Genomic DNA, 27,305 nt, shown 5'->3' on the forward strand with positions numbered 1-27,305 from the left:
TCCCTCTGATCCAAATGACCGATGAAATTGCTGTATCTGTCTACAAAGTTGAGGAAACACCAGAAGGGTACGTTCCTCTGAATAGTAAATTGTTTAAATCAAGTGGGTGGCAGTCGGTTACATGGTGTATGAAATGCTCTACCTGGCATGTAACTGATTTGAACTGTGATGTACAGATGATGTATTATTGAATCTGAAGCGAGTAATTTAATGATACTAGGATACAGTTTTTGTATTTTTATTCTTGTATAAGGTTATTGAAGGCTATTGTTTAGCCTATAGTTCATTCTGTGTTATTTAAATTCTAATATATGAATCATATTTGGATTGAAGTCATGTTCAGGGGCCATGTTGTGTATGTATCGAGATGTAAAGCCTTTGAATGTGAATAATTATTGTAAACTATAATATTTTACAGCTTTTTTCTTACTATATCATACATTTTCTATTTGCTCAGTGATTTAATCATATTCTGATAATTTAACGAATTTGTTCATTCTCTCTCTGATTATTTGTTCGCTAGGTCAGTAGATGTTGAATGATGACTTTTTCCACTTAATGCTTGGTAGTCCAGTAATTAAAGCATGTAGGGATTTAGGCATTCAATTGAAAACCACGTGTCCTGTCTTCTGTTGACCGCCTCAGCCACCACACACAGAGCAGTCTATGGTGGTGACATGATCTCACACTGCAACATGTAAATAAAGTACCGACCCATTATCAGAACTTGTGGAATTTTATTTAAAGCTAAATTAGACTGGGTAGTTTTACGCATGTCTTGTTTATTATAAAGTATGCTTTTTTTTAATTGATCGCGTGTTCGTGTTGATGTACTGTGACCTTTACTGACTGGCACGCGGGATCAAGAGATCCTCTTTACTGAAGCGTCAGGAGATCAAGCCGGGGAGGGCCTCGTTTCCTCTCAAATAATTTATGCAAGTGTGTGTTGGAGCTGGCGGACTGGCTGAGTAGGAGTGGCTGGGGAGTTTGCAGCCTGATTTACATGAGTCGTAGATCAGGCTGACTCCTAGTCACCGGCTTCAGCTTCGATATTTCCTGTCCGCCACTCGCACAGGCACAGCCGAGCCGAAGAGAGCCTGGGCGGAGGAGGCGAGGAGAGGAGAGAGGGATGGCAGAGAACAGCTGCGAGACAAGCGGCTCCGGTCACCGCAGATATCCGGCCCATTCTCCGGGGGACAGAAACGTTTCAGCTGGTGTCGGGGCGTCCAAATGGATCCGACTAAATGTCGGCGGGACGTATTTTTTAACGACGAGACAGACGCTGTGTCGAGATCCGAAGTCATTTCTGTACAGGCTGAGCCAAGCTGACCCCGAGCTCGACTCTGACAAGGTAAACGCTAAGCTAGTTCAGCTAAGTCGGGAGCGTAGTTCATTTCAATACATTTTTACTGAATGAGCTTTCATTTACTTCGAACAGTTTGCCACAGCTAGAATAACTAACGCGTATGCCAATCCCTATAGACTTGCATTGATTTTTGACTGAGAAAAAGACGCTTTTGTCAAAATACTTTTGAGATATTCGAAAATCTATGGCTAGCTAACGTTAGCCCGATAGCTAGCTAGATTCCGACAGTCACCACATGACATTTGATGCCGCTGGTCTGCTCTGGTTTTCTTTTCAGGGGCTAAATTCAGTAGCGCTGGATTTCAATCTCTCATTTTCAGCTTCCTCTTGAGATGAAACGTCAGGTCGCCAGTCACAGTTGGAAACTTTGCTGCTTATGAGGCAATAAAATGCAGTTTGGTAGTAAAGAAACCTAATGTTTGCCTTAGTTTGAAATGGTAATAAACATCACATACATCCGTACAGGCTGTGTGAAGTAGCACAAAAGCTCAGCATAAAGTCTTGGGCATTTGCATTTCTGTGGTTCATTTACGCCGTTTGCTCTGCAGCAGGTAGACTTTCCCTTTGTTCTGCAAGTAAACCTCCCTGTGAGTACACAGGACAATACCAGGTGCAATGGGATGGGAGATGAAATCATATTCCTACTCCTGAGTGATCTCCATACTACGCCTCACTGTTTGGCCATCTGCTCATTCTAACAGCTGAGTGCTTCAAGGCCCCTAAAATGTCATACACACCACATTAGTGTCTGTCTATACATCTAAATGTCATCTGCTTCTGTTGTCCACTTTCCTTCCTTTGTTTTCATTGTTTCAATAAGCTTGCACACTTTAATCTTCACCTCTGCTCTTCTTAACGCTAAGCTGAGGCCACAGCTCATCTCATATTTTCATGCAAATATCTTAATCTCTTAATAATCAGCTTGGTTTTTTGTTTTGTCGGTTTATCCTCCCCCAGCGATGGATTTCAAATCCTCATCTTAAGTGTACATCACACACTCAGGCCAAGATGAGAGGGCTCCCACAGCAGGGCAGATTATTATCCGATATCGTATCACTTGCTAGCGTGTCTCCTGCTGTATTCATCAACATGGGTTCACCTTATCTGGGGTGAGATAGATTCGCTGCATTTGATTTGTGCAAAATGCAGACTGACAGGGCCAGCAAGGAGAGCTTTATTTATTTATTTACTTATTTATTTGGATGAAAGTAATATTATGCTTCCCTGCAAAGGCTGTGAGTGGTTCATTTCTCAGTCATGCAGGCTGATGTGCTTTAGCAGGACTCGAGCAGAACTGCATTATTCATGTTGTTGACTAGACTAGAGCTTATTTTGCACTTTGAGGTGGATTACAGTGGAAGTGAAGCACCCGAATAGTAGAAAATCAGATCTTTAGAAGTAGTTTTAGTTAAATTTTCACTCCCGTATAATTTTTATTTGACCAATTTAGTCAAAAAAGTTCAGTTAGTTGGGAGATGCACCAATAAACAGATTCCTGCCCAGCACCGCTCAAGTAGAGACCAAACTCTCTTGCTTTTGAGAGCTGCATGAATTTTTCAAGCAACCCATCACAAAGATTTCTTGTTCCTTCACAATCTCACCCTTTTCCTATTCATAGCCATGTGCTGCCAAAGGAGGCTGTCTTTGCAGCATGTGTGAGAGAAAAATGGCTGCATTTAATGCAGGGTTTGCATTTTACGTCATGCCTGAGTGCACTGTGGGAGGCTACGTAAATATTTAACGGCAATTTCATCTCCCTTCCGCTCTGTCTTCTTGCAGTAGGTGCTCAGCACGACACAGCAGAGAGCTGTTGAGCAATTAGGTTTCACCAAAGTCTAATTTTATCGTCTTTATTGGTCTCACTGACGAGATTAAGACACCTTCCTGTGCCCTGACGGATTATTCTAAGCATGCTCACTTGTAACAGGTTTTTCACTCTTTTCTATGTGTGTCTAAGTTTCAGTAATTTGGGTTTGCCTCCATTGCGGTGCAGGCTCCTTGACTTCCTACCATCACTTTAGCTTTTAAATGTAGCTTATCATTTACCCGTAAAAGGCTCATTAGTCTCAAGGATTGGCGAAGCGTCTCCCAGACTTGAGTGGTACATCCTTTTTCATTGAATTGCCTCGCATGTCAAGATATGAGAGGTTTTCCATGCTATCTATGATGAAATGTGTGTATAATTTAAAGCACAAAGGCCTGTTTTGCCATTACTGCTTCTACCCCTCCTGAGGGACGGCCTTCTCATACTCGACAAGGATCAGGCTTCCACTTGGCTAAGTAGGCAAAGTCATGTGACTCAGACTCTACTGCAACATCTTTAAGCTTTGCTTCTGCTGTTTGGCTTGTGAAGGCATAGCAGAAAATGCCTTCATTCTTTTCTCATTATAGGCGTCAGAGTGGCTTCACCTGATATCAGTTGCATTTACTTTATTTTTATTAATTACTGTTGACCATCTGCCACGCTCATGGAAACATAGTCTTGATTGGTTTAAAATCGAGGGTTGGCATTCATCGCTAATGCATCTGCAGAAAGCCTTACTGGACATTTTGTGGTGAAAGGGTGGGCCACTGTGGTATTTCCTGTGGGAGGATATGTATTGTGTTTTGGAAAAGAGTGATGAGGTTCATGCAAAACATTTCCCTCTGCAGCGAACCCTCCCTTCTAATCGGTCGTGTTAACGTGCATCTTAACTCATCTGTGGTTTGGCTTGAGTCGCTGTCAGAACCGCTTTTGTCTTGGTTCCAGTCACAGATATAAAGGACTGCATACTATATTACACCTGACTGTGGACATTACCTACCACCTACCTAACCAATCTAGCAGCTATTTTCTATTTTATGTGGTAGGTTCAGAATAATGTATATATTTCTAAACACTGAAGTGCTCAGCTTTCTAATAACAAAAAGTGCAAATTTTTCAATGAGCTACTTTTAATCTAACGTTGTTCCCACCCCTCCAGTCCTCCCCCCAGTTTGGCCTCTAGAGACAGCCTTTTGTTTAGAAACCAAGTACTACTATGTCCTCATTGTTTACATGCTCTTGCTTCAGAGCCTCTATGATTACAGTAATCTGTCCGAACTGAGTCACTGTCAACCCAAGGGCCCTCACTGAACTGTGCTCTATGCTAAGTTGGGAGAGTTTTGTACAAACCTGTTTTTCTTTTTTAGTTGTGCTAGGTGGCAAACTGGCAGCAAGCTAGCAGAAGTACGGGGTGCACACTCAGCATCTTTCTGCTGCTAGTTGTGTTTTTTATTCTTCGACAGTAATCTAGTATGGTACTGAATCGTGAAACCTACATTTCAGCATGGAATTCTCCCATAAGTCATTTTGGTTTCTCTGATAGCTGTGGGACAGTTTCATGGTGTTGAAAAGTCTTTATGACAACCACCGCTGTATCGTTCCTGGGATGTGATGGAAGACGTATTTTGACTCAGCGAAAACCCAAAGAGCAGAAATTCTTTACGTCATCCTAAAGCTATGTGTCTAGAAATGGACAGATGCTGGTATGTGGAGGTCATGGTCAGCCAATGGCCAATATGTGCTGCCAATTTTTTTTAATCTTTGGACTGATTTTCATGGCCAATAGCTGGATGTTTTCCACCTTATTTGCATGCTACAGAAAAACTGTAAATGGCCTGTATTTTATATAGTGTCTTATAGAGTCCTAGAACACCCTAAGGTGCTTTACAACATAGTCATCCACACATTCACACTCTGGTGGTGGTGATCTACAATGTAGCCACATCTGCCCTGAGGCACACTGACAGAGGCTAGGCTGCCAAGCACTGGCACCACTGGTCCTTCTGTCCACCACCAGTAGGCACAAGGGGCTAGTTGCCTTGCCCAAGGACACAATAGCAGCATTCTCTGCCGGGAGCCGGGGATAGGTCCTACAACCGTCTCTACCTCCTGAGCTACTGCTGTACAACATTTCTGAACCTGAATTTGCTTTTGAACACTAATTTGAACCAACTGTTGAATCCTAATCTTGTGCACAGCACTGTTTTAAAATCACACTTTTCATTTGAACAAGTTTTTTTTTATTAAGCTTTATTACCTTTTCAAATAATCACATTTAGTAAATTTTTTTTAATAAACTCAACAATTATTGAATAAAAAATGGGTGGATAAAAACATCTAATTGACAATGTTTTAAAGCATTAAAACTACTTTTCAGAAATGTAAATTTACATTGAAATAAGATTTGGGAGCAGCATTGGTCTGCCCATGAAAGTGCCCAATATTAAGTTGGCTCTTCAGAAAGAAAAATCACAAATAGATCAACAAAACTAAAGTCATGAAACAATCATAAAAACAAAATATCTTAATGTAAATGAAATAATTGAAAGGCCATCATGGTCAGGAGGCCTAAAGGCCACAAGGCTTATTTTTACTTAACAAATATGAATTAAATTTCCAGTTAGCACTAAAGCTTAGTACTATAATTACATTTACCACAGTTTCTCTCACTGCACATTTGTTCACAATCATAACCTCCATTAAACAGTCTACTGACATTTTTTGGTGACTGTTGAGAAAGAGGACACAACTTTATGTATGAGTGTCACGCTGTTATGATATAAATGTCACTTTTTCATTAACACAATTGCAAACTTTTCTTTTTTGGTCTTTACCAGATGACGTAATGGAAATTCATTCCAGTGAGTTGGGAAAAGATGTTGAATAGCTCTTTTGTCCAAGAGATAAAGTTGGTTTGTCAAACAGGGATTCCATTTTTGATCAAATAAGACGTCACACATTTATGCAACTTCCTGTTTTTTGCCTGTAGTTTTCCTGCTGCTACAAGCCAGCGTGCCAATTTAGGAAGAAAACTGTTGGGATGTGCATCTATTTGGTGTGAGACCTTTATGGAAAAAACGTTCAGAAGCAAAACGTGATTAAAAATAAACATTCTGTCACTAACACAGAATAACACAGGTTAACCCTCTGATGCATGAATTATGAAATCTTCAACCATGATTTTTTAAACAATTTTTTTCGTTCATCTTTAGGTGTGAATGAAACAAATTTCAACAAATATGTTTGTACCATTTTGTTAATTTACAAATACTTTATTACATGTCCATCTCAGTGGACAGCATGCATTCTGAACATGAAATATGTTGGCTTGACTTACTGAAGTCCAAATGGAGGGGCTCACATGCAATAAAGTCTTCAACAGCTGTGCTTAATAGCAAAAATAAATAAATAACAATTTTGAGTACCTGTCCACTGTAGTGACCATTATGCATCAAAGGGTTAATGTGTGTTTATAGTGAGTTGCTTAAGGGCACATTTATTTTTTTCAAGTTTGCAAGCAACAGTTTTATGTTCAGCTTATTGCAGGCATCTGAATTTTGAAAGAGTGAATAAATCTACCCTAGCTCGGGTTGACCTTGTTTACGTCCTGGGTCAGACCCATCTGAACTTGTGCTTATAGAAGTTTAAGACACTGACACAAGGCATCAGGACCAGAATAGAGCTCCTCTGGGCTCTAGTGAAATATTTTTGCCTTAGAAAACAGGTCAGCCTGCCAAGAGGACTCCGATTCATTACAAAGAGAAATGCACTGGGACTTGCCTCATTATTGGAGAGATTAATGGGTTTTCAGCTGAACTCATTTGTGGACAGTAGATGCATCTCTTGGTGAGGGCACAGCTGTGTGCTTGGTCATGAAAGTGTGACCATAGCAGTTGTCCTTTCTTAATGTCACAGATTGCATCAGAAATATTTGCTGAGGACAAATATCCAAAAGCATTTGAGGATTTGTACAAAGTTTGCTTAAGGCCTTTCCTCACACCGAGGCTCATCAAATGTGGAGCTGTTTGACTCACTAAATGAGGCTTGACATCTGCACAAACCACCTTTTATGAGTATGTGAAGGGTTAACCCCATAACACTCCAGATGAGGCTAATTAATGGTGGTAAGTGAAGGTGCTACCTCCCAGTCCCCTCAGTGGGATCAGTCGGTTGTTTCAAATCTTTTTCTGTTCTGCTCTAATTGTGTTAGCTTGCTCTTCCCCCGCGAGAGATAAAGACGGTCTAATCACAGCACAGAAATAAGGGAATACCCAGCGGTTGTGCAGGAATCAGGGTGAAACCCAAGGCCTGTGATAATACCCAAGTGATTTCCCAAAGCGGATGTGTGTGTGGCGCCGTGTGAGCATGTCATCTCCGCCTCTGTAGAGAACATTGGCACAGGAGCTGACCTCAAATTTCTCATCCCTTGAGTTTTCTGTAGTGGGAGCTGTTTCTGTCCAAGACAATGTTTTGATTACTGCAGGGGTCTGCTTTCCTGATGGACATCTATAAACGAAGCAGTGACACTTCAGAAAATAGTTTGCCATAAAGGTCTCTCACTTTTAGAAGACGCAAATGCTGAAATGTTCGTTCAAACATAAATGGCAGCATGATTAATTCTTGTGTTTTCTGCTTCTCAGGATGAAACTGGTGCCTATCTCATTGACAGAGACCCTACATATTTCGGGCCGGTGCTTAATTACTTGAGGCATGGCAAACTGGTGCTTAACAGGGACTTGGCAGAGGAAGGTAATTATTCTGACCCTCAGTTTCACTCCAGCACAAAAATAAAACAAACTCAACCGAAAACACTTTAGTAAAACTAAAGCCGTGGTCTCGTTGGGCTGCAGCTGCTGATGGTGAACAGCATGTGAAATGTTTTTCTTGCACGAGTCACTAGACTTTGCCGTTTCTCTTTGAACATTTTTGTGAATAAAAATCCAGACATACAAGTATGACTCAGTGGTTTCTGTCATTACCTGCATCTAGACCCATCTGGGCCTTTTTTCTGTGATTTTGAAAGTGGAGTGTTTGTGAGGTAAATTGAGGAACTGGCAACAAATCTGTGGCATTTTGATGTTCAAAACATGATTGTAAACATGCTGGATTGTGGCCAAGAGCTAATTTCCACGTGATGGGAACATACAAGGTTACATTATGACATTAGTTTATCCATGAGACACTTTTAACTGAATTGCAACAAAGAATTGTGTGACAGTCACACGACTTTCACCGCTTGTTTGCAAAATACGTCCGATGTCTTGTGTAAACTGGCAAGTCAGTTTACTGTGTCCAACATAAAACTGACATGATTTATTTATTTGTTCTCTGTCGTTTGGTGAAATACTGGCTTAAAAGAATATATTGTTGCAAATTAAAAACTTTTGAAAAAAGTGTTTTGTATTTTCAGGATTTTGGAAATGAGTACATTTTTAATAAAGCACTTGAAACTTTTAACTGGCATAATACAATACATTAACTTTGCGAGAAGAGGAAGTGCAATAGTTCAGAGCATGTATAAACTAGCCTGGCAAGCCATCCTATATACACTCACTGGCCACTGAATTGGGTACACCTTGCTAGTACCGGACAGGACCCCCTTTTGCCTTCAGAACTGCCTTAATTCTTCATGGTATTGATTCAGCAAGGTACTGGAACTATTCCTCAGAGATTTTGGTCCATATTGACATGAAAGCATCAGACAGTTGCTGCAGACTTGTCGGCTGCACATCTATGATGAAAATCTCCCGTTCCACCACATCTCAAAGGTCATCTATTGGACAGTGATCTCATTGTCATGTTCTAGAAACCAGTTTGAGATGATTCGAGCCTTATGGTAAATGGCCTGAATATGAAATAGCGCCTTCTAGAGTCCTGGAACCTCATAAGGTGCTTAACAACAGTCATTCACACACACATTCACACCCTGGTGGTGATGAGTTACATTGTAGCCACAGCTGCCCTGGGGCGCACTGACAGAGGCGAGTCTGCTGTACACTGGCGCCACCGGTCCCTCCGAACACCACCAGTAGCAACGTGGGTTAAATATCTTGCCTAAGGACACAGCGACAGACTGAGTAGGACTCAAACCTGCAACCTTCCGATTACAGGTGAGCACTTAACTCCTGTGCCACCATCGCCCCTTATGACATGGCACATTATCCTATTGGAAGTAGCCGTCAGAAGATGGGCACACTGTGGACATAAAGGGATGGACATGGTCAGCAAAAATACTCCGGTAGGCTGTGGTGTTGCAACGATGATTAATCGGTACTAAGGGGCCCAAAGTGTGCCGAGAAAATGTCCCCCACACCATTACACCACCACCATCCTGAACTGTTGATACAAGGCAGGATGGATCCATGCTTTCATGTTGTTGATGCCAAATTCTGACCATACCATCTGAATGCAGCAGCAGATATCGACTCATCAGACCAGGCAACGTGTTGGTGAGTCTGCATGAATTGTAGCGTCAGTTTCCTGTTCTTAGCTGACAGGAGCAGCACCAGGTGTGGTGTTCTGCTGCTGTAGCCCATCTGCCTCAAGATTTGATGTGTTGTGCATTCAGAGATGCTCTTCTGTATACCTTGGGCGTAACGAGTGGTTATCTGCGTTACTGTTGCTTTTCTATCAGTCTGGCCATTCTTCTCTGACCTCTGGCATCAACGAGGCATTTTCGCCCACAGAACTGCAGCTCACTGCGTGTTTTCTCTTTTTCGGACCATTCTCTGTAAAACCTAGAGATGGTTGTGTGTGACGATCCCAGAAGATCAGCAGTTTCTGAAATACTCCGACCAGCCTGTCTGGCACCAATAATTGTGGCCAGAGAGTGTATGTGAATAGTCTTGCCACGACCCATGGACAGCTCTCAGTTGTAGGGCGGGATCTACGGTTGTCTTTCAAATGGTCTCTACATGCTATCAGACAACAAGTAACGAGACGTACTCACTGCTACGGATGTCAGTCAACGGGGCAGTCCACCATACGCTCAAAGAAAACACAAATGCATCCTTTTTTCTAATAAAGGATTTAAGTATCTATCTGCTCTTTACTCGAAGAGAAACCAAATTCTAAATGGTCCAAAGTTGATGCCAAAGCTATTTCAAACAAGCAGTCACCATCTTAGGTTTGCTCAGTAGCAGTCGTTCACCACACCGATAAAGAACTGTGGCTGACCCACCAGACGGATAGAGCACTGTGGCTGGCATGCCTCCAGACTGGCCAGGGCCACAGAGAGTCCAATGGAGTGAGGCTAGACTGCCATGCAAAGCAAAATCATTTTTCTTCTGCTGCAGACGGTTTAGATTTCTAGGCCATATATGTACAGTTCAGTTTGTCTTGAGTGTAAATTGTCACCAATTAAAGGATCTGGAAAGTCTTGAATTCACCTTTTGGTTTAGGAAAAGTTATAAGGACAACTTTTAAATGTAACATTACCACTTAGATACTTTTGGATCATTTCATAGCCGTGGTTCTGTTTTTTTTTACATGGGAATGAGATGTTTGTTGCTCCTGTTAGGTGTGCTGGAAGAAGCAGAGTTCTATAACATCACATCATTAATAAAGCTCATCAAGGATAAGATCAGGGAGCGTGACTGCAAAACATCCCAGGTATGTTCCAGTTTCTGCAGACACACCAGTTTTCCAAAGATCTAAGTGTCACAATTCCTATATTCATACAAAATAGGTTTAAAATCGTCCCATCTTCATCTCATTTGGTTTGTGTCAGGTTCCAGTGAAGCATGTGTATCGGGTGCTGCAGTGCCAGGAGGAGGAGTTGACACAGATGGTGTCCACCATGTCTGATGGCTGGAAGTTCGAGCAGGTAAATCTCCTCCCAGCAGGGTTGCATCAGCAGTCGTCCTGTCGTGCTTCACCCACCCTGCTGTGCTCAAGTTGACCCACAAAGTTCCAATCCTTCATATTAGAAATGAATTTGAACAAAACAAACAGCAACTCGGGATCTTTCTCAAATGTCTGCATACATGATCCGGGCATGCCTTCTGTGCTCTGATTGGTTGTTGCAGCTTGTCAGTATAGGTTACGGGCGGGCCCACCAGTCAGAGTTTCTGCTGATTGTGTCAAGGGAGGTGAAGGGAGAGGAGTCTGCTTTGCCAAACAACAGCGGAGAGGTGTGTCCCACAAATTTTTGTCCACGGGCTGGTCACTTGCATGGTCCCCATATTGTCCATACACACACCCTTTTGGCCGTTGTTTGTCCCAAGTAGACACACACAGCTATTTTGTTTTGTTTGTTTACTTTCTTGAGCTTATTTTTTTCAGTGTTGATGTGTACTGCTTGCTCACTAGTGAAGCAAAAGAAACCCGGCACTTTTTGTTCTGGTCTGTGATTTTTCTCCAGTCGTTTTAAAGCATTATGGTTGCCTTAGGGGTTAAATAATTATGGGATTATTTGGGATGGGTTCATCACCCATCGGAGCAGAAATACCACTCATGTCCTCGCACACGTCAGACAGGAAACCAGGGGGCTACTGAAGCTCCTCTGTCAGCACAGGAGAGGCTTCCACTGAGAGTTACAATTTGAATTTGCAGCGAGTGGCAGTAGCTAGCGGAGTCTACAGGGTCGTCTTTGTGGCGTTGTCGCTTGAGCCTAGCAAGGCAGCTTAACAAGTATCCAGCAGCAGAGACTAATGAGGCGATGCAAGTCTGAACATGCACACCTGGGTACAGTCAGTACCTCAGTACACATGTAGTCTGCAACACACACACACAATATTCAGTGGTAGGAGTTGCTCTCCTTCCCCCCCTCATGTTGGTGGTTGTGTGAAGGGTGTTTTCTTCACCAAGCTCACAGATGTTCTGCTTGTTGTTTTGAGCATGTTAAATCTTCTAGATTTGTTTTTGTGGGATATTTTAACTCCTGGTTATTAGTTCTGATCTCAAATAATGAAAGCATAGAAAGAAATTGTTGTTTTGTCAGAATTTTGCTCCAAAATACACATTTTAAACTTTATAGCTTCAGAATGAGTGACTTGTTGACCAGATGTAAGTTGCACCGAGTCAAATCCACCCGTCCGAATGAACTTTAACCAGCATGTGTGTTTGTGGGTACTCCCTGCACTTCTGTTTAATTGGATCTCTCTGTCTGCTGGATGGTTTCTGTTTAATTTTGTTTTAGACTGAATCAGTGATCTTATTACTCTGCTTCAATAACTCAACTTTGTGTTTTTGTGACACTGTTTATTTGTTTATCTTTTACATTTCTTCAGTATAAATTCATTTATTTGTGTTATTTGTGTTGGGGTTATTAGGAGCGAACAATTCGCAAGCGTTAACTTACTTTTGGATTCTTCAATAAATTCTGTAAATATGTAAATATTTACTGATTTATTAATTAATTAAGATATTCTTAGATATACGGGGCACCATTCCCCTTTTTCCGGGGAAAAATTGAATCCAAAACTCTTATCAGTCTTTCTTGAAGTTCGTAGAATCCTTGGAGCAGAGACTTCTCTTCGACACAACAAAGCTACTGGACACAAAAATCTGAATTTTATAACATTTAATTAACAATTTGTCAAATGAATAAACAGTGGAATAGATGAATAATAACCGTGTGATATGATTGAAGATGGATGTGTTTGCATGTGATGGAGGATGTATGAATGGGGTCCTTTGTTCTCACAAAGGAGTAGTGTGTATGTGTGTGTGTGTGTGTGTGTGTGCGTGTGTATGGATTCAAAATGGAGTCTTGAATACAAGATGGCTGACCCCTTTGTCTGGCTAAAGTGTGGGTGGCAACTTGCACTTTAACTTCCAAAGCACTTAGAATCAGTAGTAACTTAACCTTAAATCACTCAAAACATTTCAAAAGATCATGAAACAACACAAAAGATTAATCACAAATTAATATCTTTTAGTTTCAGCCTGGCCATGACAGAAACCATTTTAAGATACCAAACAATGATCAATAAGCAGTTTATTCTTCAAAATGACCCGACGGACGTGTTTGGGACGAAAGAGGAAAACACGAAGCTACTTTTTAAGCAATAGACGCGGTTTATTGCTTATTTGAGACTATAGAGGAAACGGGAGAAGGAAAGAATGAGAGAAAGAGATGAGTTTCTGATCACCAGAACAGTGAAGCGTCCCTCACTGTTTTGATTTGACGGTTCTCCGTGTTTCTCCGCAGTTTTCAGCGTCATCCGCCGGTTTGATGCTTTCTCCGTTGTTTGGCTCCACGAGTGTTTCTCCACGGCTGGACACAAAGAAAACGAAGTTCCTTTTGGGCTGAGTTTGACAACTTACAGCGTTTCTGAGAGCTGGATGGAGTTGTTGTTTCCCTCCGCGGGTTCTGTGTTCTCAAACATCAGCTGGAGGGGAGCAGAAACGAGCAGATCAGCGGTCCCGTGGGCTCAACTTGGCTCTTAGAGCTTCCGCGTGCTCAAAGAAGTCGGAGCGTTCGACAAGCGTGTCCTCACCGCCAGGTATCCTGGGCAAAAGAACGAGGTTTCTTTGTCTCATTCATGATTTATAGTCTTTGAAGTCGCGGGAAAGCTCCAAGCTCCCGCCTCCCGCAGATCGTGTTTCTGGTATTAGGCGGTGACGTCATCACAATGCTTCCGTGTGCAAAGCATCATGGGAAATGAAGTTTCTTGGCGCTGATGTGATTATTTGCTTTTCAGAGCAATTTAAGCACAGTCATTTTGGAGAAAATCACTGCATAGTAATTTCCTCATGAGGTCAGACCCTCAACATTCCCCCTTTTGGTTTCGGGGATCGCGCCCAAAGCTCGATCGTCGGAAGCACAGATGGGTTTGTTCCTCATGAACGTAGGTCGACTTGATTGTCGGAAGCACAGGTGGGTTTGTCCCTTAGGACGTTGGTCTCCTTGGACGCCTTTGTCTTTGGTCTTTGTCTTGGATCCTGGCGCCTTTGGTCTTTGATCCTGGTCAGGCACAAAGAGGATAGGAAACGGGATAGTCCCCAACGCGCATAACGAGAAGAAGCCACTCACGCAGGTGGTACGCAATGATGATGTCGTCCATGCGAGAGGTAGTAGTGTAGAAGGAGGAAGGTCGGTGGGCGGTTAACTCCACGAGTGGACACAAAGGCATCTCACCGCCGGCCATACAGTTCAGTTTATGGAGCACGCGGTGATGTACGAGGTCCATAGTTCGCAAACGCGCATTGACCTATGTGGTCCCAAGATTCCCCCCTTTTTTGGTCCAAAGGGTGGATCAGGACAGTCTTTGGGCTAAAACAAGGACCATAAAACTAAGAGGTACTACAATGTGCTGGTGCGTCAGACAGAGTCATTGACAGACTGAGCTGGGCCGGCACATAACCACTAGTTAATATGTGACCAAGTACGAAACAAAAATACAGAAAACCCAAAAAAAAAACAACATATAACACATAACATCCAAGAAAATTCATAGCAACCTTGAGGTCTCATAAAATACATTCTTAGGTCATACATTCAGTGTGTAGCTTATAAAGAATGTGACATAATGCAACACTCAGATAAAAATGTGAGGTAGACTAAAGTGAGAACTACTCTTAGGGTTACAAAATAATAAAGAAAATGTTGCTCACCCCCTTTAGACAGGTGTGGTACATTCACGCTTGGATTCTCCCCGAACGCGGTCACGAGGCACACCGTAGGTGAGCAAGTGCATCTTATCTTGGAGTTTATTAACACGCCTGTAGGCGGAATAAGCTATCACGGCCGTGATGAGCCATCCCATCCCCAGGGCGACCAATGTGCAGATTAAAGTCGTATAATCTGTGTCAATGTAGCGTCTTGGGCGTCAAAGTAAGTTCACGCGGGTTTTGTGTGAACTCAGCAAATTTGGTTCCTTCAATCAGTAATTGTTGGTCAATTTCTAAATCGATGGTAAAGTTATAACCCTGGAAAGCGTCCATGATCTCAATCTCTGAGTCATGCTGTTCGAGGTTGAGGTGATGGAGTGCCAGGTTTCTAGTTCAAGGTGGAAATGCCTACCGTCCTTTCAAATACCAATGTTAGCATCGACTTAAACCTATAGATGTGAGGTGTCACAATCATGGGAACATAACAGGAAACCGAGTTCTAATTTTTCTGCATCACCATGAATGGGAATTGCACTGCCTAGGCTGTACGCTAGGTGGATTTATGAAAGGTGCACAGTAGAGGGGTAGCAGCTGTCAAGCTAACTTTGAGCAGGTCCAGTGGTACCAAGTACGGGGAAATACGACTTTCAACCAAGCTGTCCAGCGTGGAACTTACTTCCCTGAGCAGGTCCTGCATCAAATCTCTCACCACTCATGTGTACACAATATCCTGATGTATGGTTTCAGACAAAGTCTTGATTGCACGTAGAGATTCATTAATCAGAGCAGAATGTAGGTTGACAGTTACAAGAGTACCCTGTAAGGTTTTAGTAAGTACTTCCTGTTAGCGGTCTAGGAAGGAGTTTCTCTTGGTTAGTGAAAGTGACGGCGGGGGGGGGGGGGGGGCTGGTTCTTTGTCGGTTAGTACATGTTAGTGGGTTAAACGTGCACTTCCCCCCCTTTTTCATTTCCATGCATAGAACTATGTAGCGACTACGTCTACCTCCTGCGGGGAGTCTGGTCTCTGTACCCGCGGGGATGGTTTGACGTAGGGTTTGATTTGGTTTGCATGCACCCATTTGTAGACAGGCTCCTGTCTCGCTTTGGTGATGCGTAACCTGTATGCAACTGGAGAGAGTTTTGCCACGATCTCAAATGGTCCTGACCAGCGGGGCAGGAACTTCTTAGCTTTGCGTGCCGGTTGGGCGAACCGAAAGTAGAATACTTTGTCACCCACCTCGTATTCGCGGCTGGTTGTCTTTTGGTCGTAGTAGGCCTTAGCGCCTTCTACGTTGGTCTCCAGTTTCTTCTGAGCGTGCGCGAACGTAGCTCTGAGGTGTGTTTTCAAGTCTGCCACATACTGATGAGCGGTATAGGCAGTGGCAACACTGACATCCTCTGGGTGATACAGGAGGTGCAGTGGTAGAGTCATCAGTCTGCCGGTCATCATCTCAAAGGGCGTAACCCCCGTGGATCGCTGTGGAGTGGACCGTATGGCCATCAGGACCAGAGGGAGCTTGACGTCCCAGTCCTTCCCAGTGGAGCAGACGTACTTTTTGAGCATAGAGACGACCGTGCGGTTCATCCGTTCGACCTGTCCGGATGACTGTGGGTGATAGGGGAGGTGGAATCTCACTTCCACTCCCAGAAGTTCAAACAGGGACGTCATTACACTGGATGTGAAATGAGTTCCCCGGTCAGAGTCAATGCAGAGTGGAAGTCCCCATCGACTGAAAACGTGGTTAATCAGCAGTACAGCGGTTGTGACGGCTGTATCGTTTGGCGCTGGAAGGCATTCCACCCACTTTGTGAAACTGCAAGTTACAGTTAGCATATATTTGTTTCCTCTTGCCGATTTGGGAACCGGTCCAACCCAGTCGATCTGCAGGTGGGACCAAGGGAAGGTTATTCCCCTGCGTTGCAGTGGTGCTCTAGCAAGCGGCTGGGAGGGTTGAAACTGGGCACAGATGAGGCAGCCTTGGACATAGCTGTGTACGTCCTTGGACATCGACGGCCAATATGCTACTTCTGTCAGTGACGCGAGGGTAGCTTTTGCTCCGCGGTGACCTCCAACCGGAGTGTCGTGGGCGTAGGCAAGCATCACTCCTCTGTGGTCGAGTGGAACAACCCAGCGCGGCGGGCTGTGATCGTCACGCATGTAAACTAACAAATCGTTTTGTAGTTTCAGGTGCGTGAGTTGACGATGCAGGTTTACCAAATCTTGGCTTGCACCAATAGGTGGTGACGGTTGTTTAGACATCGGGCCCTTTTGGAGAAGCTCGCGGATGAGCTTCAGGTCAGGATCTTGTTCCTGCATGGTGACTAGGTCCGCGTCATGTGGTTGTCTGCCTAGAAACACGGGTACCTCAACGGTCCGAGGTTCGTCTGCCTGTTTAGCATGGCGACGAGTAATCGCGCAGACCTCGTGAACGGCCTTGGGTGGAAGCCACTCGTCTTTGAATTCCCAGCAGGTTCCCTGGTCAGCACCGAGCTTAGCAAGGCGGTCAGCTTCGTCATTACCATCTTTCTCTGGACCTAGGGTCCTGGAGTGACCTTTGACCTTTTTCCAGTAGACCATTATGCCTTTCTCAGTGGTGAGCAGATCACACGCTAGGAATAACTCCGAGTGTTTCACGTCTCTGTTCCTGGCGTTTTTCATGTGGTTCTCCTTCCACATGGGGAAGTGAGAGATGAAGCTGTGTCTAGCGTAGTTTGAATCAGAGCAAAGGACGATTTGAGTGATGTCCAAGGCTGCAGCCTGCTGGAGGGTTATCAACACTGCAGCAATTTCGGCGTACTGACTAGACTTTTGGCCCAACCGGTAGTGATTTGGTTGCTTAGTGTCACAGTCCACCCAAACGACTCCAACCCCAGCACGGAGCTGGCCTTCGTGAAGGTAGGAGCATCCATCAGTGTAAACTTTCGGAAGCCCTTGGCAAACATTCTCATCAAAGTAGCGATGATTGGATGCGGTTGGGTAGACTGCGGCAGGTGTGTCCAGGGGGCCCATGACGGAGTCAGAGTCACAGTGCTGGCAGCCTGCTAGCCCTTGTCCTAGCGCTAGCTTGGTGTTCTGACCATACTTGACCTCAATGTTGTATCCTTGGAGCACCATCATCCACGTCGCAATGCGGCTGTTTGACACTCTTCCTTCGCGCAGACGCTGGCTGTTTAGGAAGGTAACAGGCTGATGACACGTTTCAATGATCACTTTCTGTCCACCGATGTAACTACGAAAGTGTTCGACGGCCCAGACTGTAGAGAGGAGAGCTCTCTCGCAGTCTGAGAACTGGAGTTCCACCTTGCTCAGAGGCATGCTGGCGTATGCCACAACTCTCATGTCCTGATCGTGTTTCTGCTTCAAAGCAGCGCTCAGGCAGTGAGAGGAGAAAGTAGCCTCTATGTAGAACTCTTTATCCTTGTCTGGGTAAGCCAGACAGGGTGCGGACGCCAACTTCTGTTTTAGGAACTGGAAGGAGTGTTCTTGGGGTCTGTCCCACACGAAAGGTGTGTCGTTCCGAAGTAGCTCGGTGAGGGGCCTCGCTATTTCAGCGTACTCCTCAATGAACTGCCTGGAGTAGTTGCAGACTCCGAGGAAGCTCCTGAGTTCAGTCAGATTAGCTGGGGCTTTGATGTCCTGAATGGCTCTAATGCGTCCCGCTTGGGGCTCGACTCCATTAGGGCCAACCAGCAGTCCAACATACTCCACTTTGGTTCGACACCACTGTCCCTTGAGAATCGCCAATTTAGCTCCGGCATCAGCGAGCTGTTGCAGCACGTGACGGAGTTCGGCCAGGTGCTCCTCGAAGGTTCGACTCCTCATCAAGATGTCATCGACATATATGAGGTTCCCTCTGGAAGCAGCATCTGACATGGCTTTGTGGAGGAAGATGTTGAACTCGGCAGGTGAGTTAGAGTAGCCAAAGGGGCAGCGGTTCCAAGTATATTGGCGATTTCCAAAGGAGAAAGCCAGTTTATACTGGTCCGCCGGCTCAACCTTCATGGTCCAGAAGCCGTTGGCTACGTCAACCGTAGAGAAGAAACGAGCATCTCTGACTCTGGCTAGCTCCTGATCTAAATGGATCATAGGCCACCTGGAGAGAGGTACTTGTTTGTTCAGTGCACGATAGTCTATGGTGAGACGCCATTTCCCAGTCGGTTTCAGAACCGGCCAGATGGGAGAGTTGTAAGTGGAGTTACACTCTCTGATGATGTTTTTCTCCTTCAGCTGATCGAGGATCTCCTGGATCGACTCATAAGCAGCGAGGGGAATCTTGTACTGACGTACAAAAGTAGGAGGGGCATTCGGGTTCGTTGGAATGCGAACCGTATGCAGGTTTGTGAGTCCACAGTCCAGGGAGTCCCTGGATAAGACGGACTGAAACTCGTAGAACAGGCTTCTAAGCTCTGCTCTCTGCTCCTCTGACTCCAGCGCATCCGCTTTGTCAAGCTGCTGGCTGACTTCGGCCTCGAAGCCGTCATAAGGTTCAGAGGAGGAGGGTCTCTGGTGTTCGGGGCTTTCAGCCGGTGACTCAGAGGGTTGAGTATTTATTGCAAAAACCGTTAGACACTGACCACCGTCAGTATCTAAGGTTGCACTGCAAATGGGTTCCTCAGGAAGGGCTTCATGCCGCTTGATGGTAATCATTTGTGAAGGGAAAGTACTGAATGTGTCTACACCAACCTGTCTGTCGTTCAAGAACAACGGAAGTTGTCCGATCACGGGGACTGACAGTTCGAAGTCATGGAATGAGCTATCTATCAGCATGCCCAAGGGCTTTCCTGCCGGCATGTGGATAGGACTCCGGGTCGGATTTTCGACCAACAAGTAGGCAGAACGATTGTTCAGCTCCAAGAGTGGCGTGCCACAGACGGCTAAGTTGAGCTCCAAGAAGTGCGGTGATGGCTGGAAGAAGGCCTGTGTGCCTGGCAGCTTCTGATGCTTCATCAGAGTCAGACGAACAGGCACCCCTTTGACCAATGGGGGCAGAACCGTGCTGGCTTCAACCACTGCACGGCAGGCCTGTGGAATGGCCTGACCGGACAGCAAGTGTTCAGGGCCTTCTGAGCGAGGCTCAGAGGATGGTGTGGCTCGGGCCCAAAGGACTTGATTGCAAGTGTCCAGCTGGGCACCGAGTCGAACCAGCAGATCTGCTCCAATGAGTGCAGGTGGATCAAGCTGTGGTATGATGCTGAATGTATGTGTGAGCTGTCTTGCTCCAAGTTGGATAGTCAGAGAGCAGACCTCTGGCGCTTTCAGGAGCCTCTGCGGCCAAGTAGGTGACAAGAGCCGATGGCTACGTGTCACACTGACCAGAAGGGGGTCCTTCTGACGCAGGTGTTCAAACGTCTGCTGGCTGATGGCTGACTTTTCAGACCAAAGAGCAAGGCGAGCATCTGAGATGTGGGTGCAGTTGATGGTAAGACCACCAACTATGTGTGGTGCATATGGCTGCAGGCTGACGTTCTTCAGCGAGCAGAGAAAAGATGAATGTGTGCGGAACGGAGTTCCAGGAGCGGTTTCATGCCTTTGCAGGCGGACATCGTCTGTGGGAGCCGTAGGGAGGGGCATGACCTTGGAACAAGGGTTTTGCGGCTCACTTATGCTGACCTCAAGAATGGAGGATGGTCGGCTGCTATCTGGGTTCCAGGGCTTAGGTGTGTCCACCTGGGCCCACAGTTGACCCTTCTGGCAGTCGATGAGGGGAGCTAGACGTTCAAGCAGGTCCTGACCAATGAGAAGTGGTTCAGTGTCTAGCTGGCAGACATAAAACGGGTGAACCAGAGTCATGTCTTGGAAGGTGATATCCAGCCACGCCCGGTGAGTGATACACTCCCGGGTCTGGGTGTAGCTGGTGATTTTCAGGTCACAGGGTTCTACCTGGACTGGTTTCCCGAGCGACCGCATGGTGTCAGACACGCGATGGAACAATGTGGAGCACATCAGGGTGATTTCTGAGCCGGTATCCAGCAGAGCATCAACCTGTATGCACCCACCTACGTTGGTGCTACAGTACAAACGGCGAGCATGATCATGGTTTGTTAAGTCACCAAGGAACTTCAGAAATTTAGTATCAGGTTTCTCTGGGGGGTAGATTTCAGGAGACTCCTGTGATCTACCAGTAGTGTTCCCCCAGCTGATCAGGTAGGTCCTGGCCACGCTGGGAGGTTGAGCCACGCCTAGTCATGCGGACGTTGGCTCTGGGTCTGGCTTCTTAGAAGAAGACTTTGGTGCAGGGGTCTCTCCTGCAGATCTCAGCTGTTCCTTCTGTTTAGCTAGGAACTGCTGAAACATCTCCTGGAGGTCGGCTTTGGTCAAGTACTCACCTGCGGACTTGTGTTCGGGACCTACCTGTGGGCGGCGCTCCTTAAACCTTCCACTGTTCCAACCTACCTGCCGTTGGTTTTGGTTGGGCCACTTCCTGTCTGATTGTCCAGACCTAGGCGGCCAATCAGCACCCCCCTTCCCCTGTTGAGGAGATTGGGACTGCTCTCGCGGTTTAACAGGTCTAGGTTTAGCAGATTTTGGCTTAGTGGGTGGAGCTTCTGTGCCTTCGAGCTCCAAACGCGGCTCGGCGTCGGGAGCAAGGTGCATGACGCGGTGATGTGCGTCAGGCTTTTGGGGCTTTCCGCCGGCTTCCCAAGCCTGTTGAGCGTATCTCCTAATCTCCTGAGTTGTCAGTTTTTTCATCCGACAATACATTGAGACTTCGGATCGAACACACTCGTGCAGGTTGTGAATGAACAGGGATCTGAAGGCAGGGTCTTCCTCGAGCCCAGGGCCGTTTCGACCTTGGAAATAAGCACTTTTGAGTCGGCGATAATACTCTCTGGGGGGTTCGTTCCTCCCGTGTTTGATGGAGAAGGCCCCCATTGTAGCTGACGCAGAGTCTGCATACGTGGCGTATTCATCTCTCAACGCTCGGCAGAGCGAGGAGTACCGATCTCGAATGTCAGATGGTAGAGTTTCCATGAAACCGTGCACCGTTCTAGATGTGGTTTTCCAAATTAGCTTGAGCTTTTCCCTTGAAGAGGGTGCTGGAAGATCAAGCAGACAACGTTCTATCTCCCTGAGATAATCGTCGACGTTGGATTCATTGGTGTTAGGATCAAAGCGTTCTATGTCTTTAGCTAGCGATTCAATTTGACGTACACGGAGCCCTGACTCACGGTACGGCGCGTCATCCTCTGACTCTGACCCACGGTCTGTCTCAGAAGGCGCTGGATATCGCTGGTGTGCTCTGGGCTCCCAATGTTGACTCCTGGGGCCCAAATCGGGGTTCGGCATGTTGTGGCGGGCTGCTGGCACGTCACGTGGGTGTCTTGGGAGGTCCTCCTCCCGGGGCACGTCTGCGTAGTGCAGCCTGCGTCTTTCAACTGGGGCTTCTGCGTAATACGCTCTGTCCGGGTACGGACTGGCGTATGATGCTTGGTCATGCAGCTGGTTATCGGCATGCCGAATACCGGAGTAGCTAGGATGGGTGGATGGTTGAGGTGCAGCTTGGGGTGCATAACCCCAATCGGCACCTTGCACCCTTCGTGGACTGGGGGAGCGGTCTAAATAGAGGTGCCGCTCAGCTGGTCGACTTCTCACTGATTGAGAAGGCCGTGAAGATGAGGGTCCAACCTGGGATTCGAGGGTGAACTGCTCTCGGCCCCTAGGTGGTCCTGAATGCCCTATAGTGTGTGTAGGGAACGGGGCCGAAGGTTGGAACAGATGAGCTTCATCTCTCCCCTGCGGCGTGCGTCCGTCCAGAGAGTCCTGGTGTTTCCCCCCTTCCCACTGTCTGTTGTCATCAGCAGAGGGGGGCGGGGTCTCCTCCCCATCTTCCCCAGAATCGGTGCGGGTGTCGTCTTCCTCGATCAGCCTTCCATTTCGCTGTTTTTCAGCTAGCATACTCTGGAGGTTCATGATCTCTCGATCATGTTGGAGTTCTCTCTGATAGAGGATCAAGGCTAACTTAGCTAAGTGAACCTGGATTGGTTTTGTACCATCCGGGTTTTCTATTTGATCAATTACAGCTTCTAGCTCGTCGCTACGCTGTTCTTCAGTGAAATCCCTAGAAGGGTAGTTGGGTTCTCGAGCAACCGCGACCAGTTTGGACAATATTTGTCCAGAAAGTAGGCCAGGTTCATAGTCGTGGGCCGCAGCGCCACCTGGTTGCTGGGAGTTGGTCAGTTCACTACTCTGTCCCTCCATTTTAACAACCGAACCAAAAATAGCCTAGTAGAGCTTCTGCAGATAGCTCAAAGCTGCACCTTTTGGCAGCAACTGCTAGTTTTGTAGCAGAAAAACACTAAATTAACCTTTGTGCGCACAGGTTTTAGCGTTTTAAAATTGCACGGACTGCCGTGACTAACGCCTAAAATACTATTCCTTTCAGTATTTTAGCAAAAGCTGGTGCGTTGCCGTAGCAACGTCTTACAACACTTGCAGTGTTAAATATGCTAGTTATTCCTTCAGAATATTAGCAAACAAGGTGTTATCAGTCTTTGAGTGAAGGTTTCAGTTAGTTACAATAGCCACTGTGAGTTAAAGTCGCTAAATTAGCAGTTAATTTTAGCCTAAAAGGGTTAGTCAGAATTACTTACACGCTGCACCTTTAATGAGGAACTGAATTTTAACCTAAAAGGTTAGCCAGAATTAATTACACGTTGCACCTTTAAGGAAAAACTGAATTTTAACCTAAAAGGTTAGCCAGAATTAATTACACGTTGCACCTTTAAGGAAAAGCTGAATTTTAACCTAAAAGGTTAACCAGAATTAATTTACACGTTGCACCTTTAAAGAAGCACTGAGTTACTGGTGAGAGTTCGATGCAGCTTCCTGCTCAGCGAAATCAGCACCACTCTGTTGCTGGTTCAAGGCTGAACAACGGATTATTTTTAATTCAAGCTCTTTGGATTTATTTGTTTGTTTGTGCCGGATAGAAATCTCTGTGTATCCAAGCCTCACGCGGGCTGCACCAATAAAATGTTGGGGTTATTAGGAGCGAACAATTCGCAAGCGTTAACTTACTTTTGGATTCTTCAATAAATTCTGTAAATATGTAAATATTTACTGATTTATTAATTAATTAAGATATTCTTAGATATACGGGGCACCATTCCCCTTTTTCCGGGGAAAAATTGAATCCAAAACTCTTATCAGTCTTTCTTGAAGTTCGTAGAATCCTTGGAGCAGAGACTTCTCTTCGACACAACAAAGCTACTGGACACAAAAATCTGAATTTTATAACATTTAATTAACAATTTGTCAAATGAATAAACAGTGGAATAGATGAATAATAACCGTGTGATATGATTGAAGATGGATGTGTTTGCATGTGATGGAGGATGTATGAATGGGGTCCTTTGTTCTCACAAAGGAGTAGTGTGTATGTGTGTGTGTGTGTGTGTGTGTGTGTGCGTGTGTATGGATTCAAAATGGAGTCTTGAATACAAGATGGCTGACCCCTTTGTCTGGCTAAAGTGTGGGTGGCAACTTGCACTTTAACTTCCAAAGCACTTAGAATCAGTAGTAACTTAACCTTAAATCACTCAAAACATTTCAAAAGATCATGAAACAACACAAAAGATTAATCACAAATTAATATCTTTTAGTTTCAGCCTGGCCATGACAGAAACCATTTTAAGATACCAAACAATGATCAATAAGCAGTTTATTCTTCAAAATGACCCGACGGACGTGTTTGGGACGAAAGAGGAAAACACGAAGCTACTTTTTAAGCAATAGACGCGGTTTATTGCTTATTTGAGACTATAGAGGAAACGGGAGAAGGAAAGAATGAGAGAAAGAGATGAGTTTCTGATCACCAGAACAGTGAAGCGTCCCTCACTGTTTTGATTTGACGGTTCTCCGTGTTTCTCCGCAGTTTTCAGCGTCATCCGCCGGTTTGATGCTTTCTCCGTTGTTTGGCTCCACGAGTGTTTCTCCACGGCTGGACACAAAGAAAACGAAGTTCCTTTTGGGCTGAGTTTGACAACTTACAGCGTTTCTGAGAGCTGGATGGAGTTGTTGTTTCCCTCCGCGGGTTCTGTGTTCTCAAACATCAGCTGGAGGGGAGCAGAAACGAGCAGATCAGCGGTCCCGTGGGCTCAACTTGGCTCTTAGAGCTTCCGCGTGCTCAAAGAAGTCGGAGCGTTCGACAAGCGTGTCCTCACCGCCAGGTATCCTGGGCAAAAGAACGAGGTTTCTTTGTCTCATTCATGATTTATAGTCTTTGAAGTCGCGGGAAAGCTCCAAGCTCCCGCCTCCCGCAGATCGTGTTTCTGGTATTAGGCGGTGACGTCATCACAATGCTTCCGTGTGCAAAGCATCATGGGAAATGAAGTTTCTTGGCGCTGATGTGATTATTTGCTTTTCAGAGCAATTTAAGCACAGTCATTTTGGAGAAAATCACTGCATAGTAATTTCCTCATGAGGTCAGACCCTCAACATTTGTATTTTTTGAGTGAGGGGTTAAACTTATTTTGCAGTTGTAGTCGCCATTTTCAACCATGGCTGCTTGGTTATAAATCCGTTGATGGATTTGTGTCACTCATGCCCTATTACACACTAATATCCTTTAATTATAAAGTAGAAAAAGAAAAAAACAAATTTGTTCCTCAAAGCTCAAAGTTAGAACTTATGTTTGAACTGATCTAATTTGTGGAACGCCGTTTCAGAACCCTGTTCTGTGCTCCTCGTTTGGTTTTTCAACACCTTTTCTTTTTTTACATGATGTTGTTATAATCTAGGATCTCACTCTGACACCAGCTTCTCTGTTCCCGTGTGTCTCTCTAGCTGGTCAGCATCGGCTCTTCTTACAACTACGGAAACGAAGACCAAGCTGAGTTCCTGTGTGTCGTCTCCAAGGAGCTGCACAATCAATCATATGGGACCAACAGTGAGCCCAGTGAGAAGGCCAAGGTGTGTGTGTGTGTGTGGGGTCAGAAATTCGTCCTTAGCAAACACCCGAGTTCTTTTAATGAAAGCACCTCTAGTTTATTGATAAAAAGCTACTATAGAGGATATTTTACTTCTAAGTCACTTTGGACAAAAGCGTCTGCTAACTACATAAACACATTTCATATTAAACTCCTCCGTAGAAAAATGAGCTGAAATATTTAACTTAGACTAAAAAAACTAGAAAAACACATACGTGGGTATTTAGGTCATTTCCAAGTGTGCTTTTGCATTAATATTATTAATACTTCTTATCTGCTGCAGATCCCGAACAGCCTAGATCTGGATAAATATGTATGTCCTACAGCCATCTTAAAACAGCTCCAGTCTGCGAATCTCATAGAGGTTCATGTGTTCTCATTTTGTAGCGTTTCCACTGCTGTCGGTTATTATATGTTGTAGGGATTAACAGGACCGACCCCAGGGTGCACAGGAGGTGCTTCGTTTTGCTGTTCCAGGTTCCGCTGCTAAATAAACATGTCATCTGAGACTGACAGTAGTGTCAAATGTGACTTAAACAAAAATGTTTAACTCACTGAATCTTTCATCAACCTTTGCAACAGTTGGTTTGCATGCAATCAGTACGAGAGAGCAGGTCTGCAGGTTAGTGGAGCTATTGGCAGCGTCTGCTGCCTTTTAGAGGTTCAGACTGAAAGCTCAGGTCGGCCTGTCCACGTTAAGGTGCCATCCCCTGAAAGGAAGGAAGGACTGGTTATTCTTTGATCATTTATGATTTGTGCTGAAATATGACATGATCTCCCTCTCGTTGTCCCTCTTAGTTTTGTTTTGATTTCCTCACCTAAAACGTGGCCTCTTCATTTTTACAACACGTTTCTTGTCTCCTCCCGTGCCGTCTGCATGCTGCACGTTGCTCAGAGTGAGGACGAAGAGACGGATTATGAAATGAATGACTCTGATTAGGTCGAGCACTTGTGACTCACTGGTGAGCGCTCAACTGCTCGTAGTCTCCCCTGCACCAAACCTCCTTAGTTCATCCACTCTCCATTTCCTCTCATGCTTTTACCCCCCCCCCCCCCCAAAAAAAGGTGCGTCCCATTTGTTTTCAAAGACAACAAGAGCTGATGTGAGATATGCAAAAGAACAGAAGCCAGGCTGTAAACCAGCTTTGGAGCGGAGTATGTTCGAGATGGTTGGTGCTGATGCTGGGAGCTCGGCTGCAGGTGAAGCTCTCTTTGAAACCAGACGGGAAGACCTCTGTAATAACTGACATGCTTGCAGCCGTGTTTAGTGCAGACGCTGCATCATCAGCTGCTGCTTTGTGATTAGCTCTGCCCCATAAAGAGAAAAGGCAGAGGACACCACCTCCTGGTTTACTGTCAAAGTAATTTAAAACATTAGGTTTTATTTCATTGCTATAATTTATTGTAATTAAATGTACAGATCGCTATAGCTAAATGCAAAGCTGTGCTAGATGTAGGAGATTATTTAACAAGTCTTCAGCCCAATAATGCTGTGATGATTTTCTTTTGTCTGCAGATTCTTCAGGAGCGCGGTTCACGGATGTGAGCAGGACTCAGTATTACGAGCTCCAGGTGTTACGATGCAAACGTATCATCTTTGTGGAAGAACACTCAGCACAATGGAGACTTAAAATAAGGGGTTTGGGGGGG

General features: G+C 45.2%; 1 protein-coding gene across 2 annotated transcripts; it reads left to right on the forward strand.

Annotated features, from left to right (window-relative positions):
* Nucleotides 1-950: 950 nt before the first annotated feature.
* kctd5b (potassium channel tetramerization domain containing 5b) lies at nucleotides 951-27,305 on the forward strand. Of its 2 annotated transcripts, XM_070545569.1 has the most exons (7): nucleotides 951-1,351; nucleotides 7,811-7,919; nucleotides 10,690-10,781; nucleotides 10,900-10,995; nucleotides 11,198-11,302; nucleotides 25,513-25,638; nucleotides 27,172-27,305. In XM_070545569.1, exons 1-7 carry the CDS (start codon nucleotides 1,130-1,132, stop codon nucleotides 27,199-27,201), a joined length of 780 nt encoding a protein of 259 aa, XP_070401670.1. In that variant the 5' UTR covers nucleotides 951-1,129; the 3' UTR covers nucleotides 27,202-27,305. The 2 variants fall into 2 exon arrangements, with proteins under 2 accessions (XP_070401670.1, XP_015818868.1); XM_015963382.3 differs by lacking the exon at nucleotides 11,198-11,302.

The sequence above is a fragment of the Nothobranchius furzeri genome, chromosome 16 (assembly GCF_043380555.1).
Source record: "Nothobranchius furzeri strain GRZ-AD chromosome 16, NfurGRZ-RIMD1, whole genome shotgun sequence".
Lineage (NCBI taxonomy): Eukaryota > Metazoa > Chordata > Actinopteri > Cyprinodontiformes > Nothobranchiidae > Nothobranchius > Nothobranchius furzeri.

Coding starts and splice junctions, on each gene's coding strand:
- kctd5b (XM_070545569.1), top strand. CDS start 1,130: ATGGCAGAGAACAGCTGCGAGACAAGCGGCTCCGGTCACCGCAGATAT. Junction 10,782..10,899: donor GTGACTGCAAAACATCCCAG/GTATGTTCCAGT, acceptor GGTTTGTGTCAG/GTTCCAGTGAAGCATGTGTA. Junction 10,996..11,197: donor ATGGCTGGAAGTTCGAGCAG/GTAAATCTCCTC, acceptor TGGTTGTTGCAG/CTTGTCAGTATAGGTTACGG.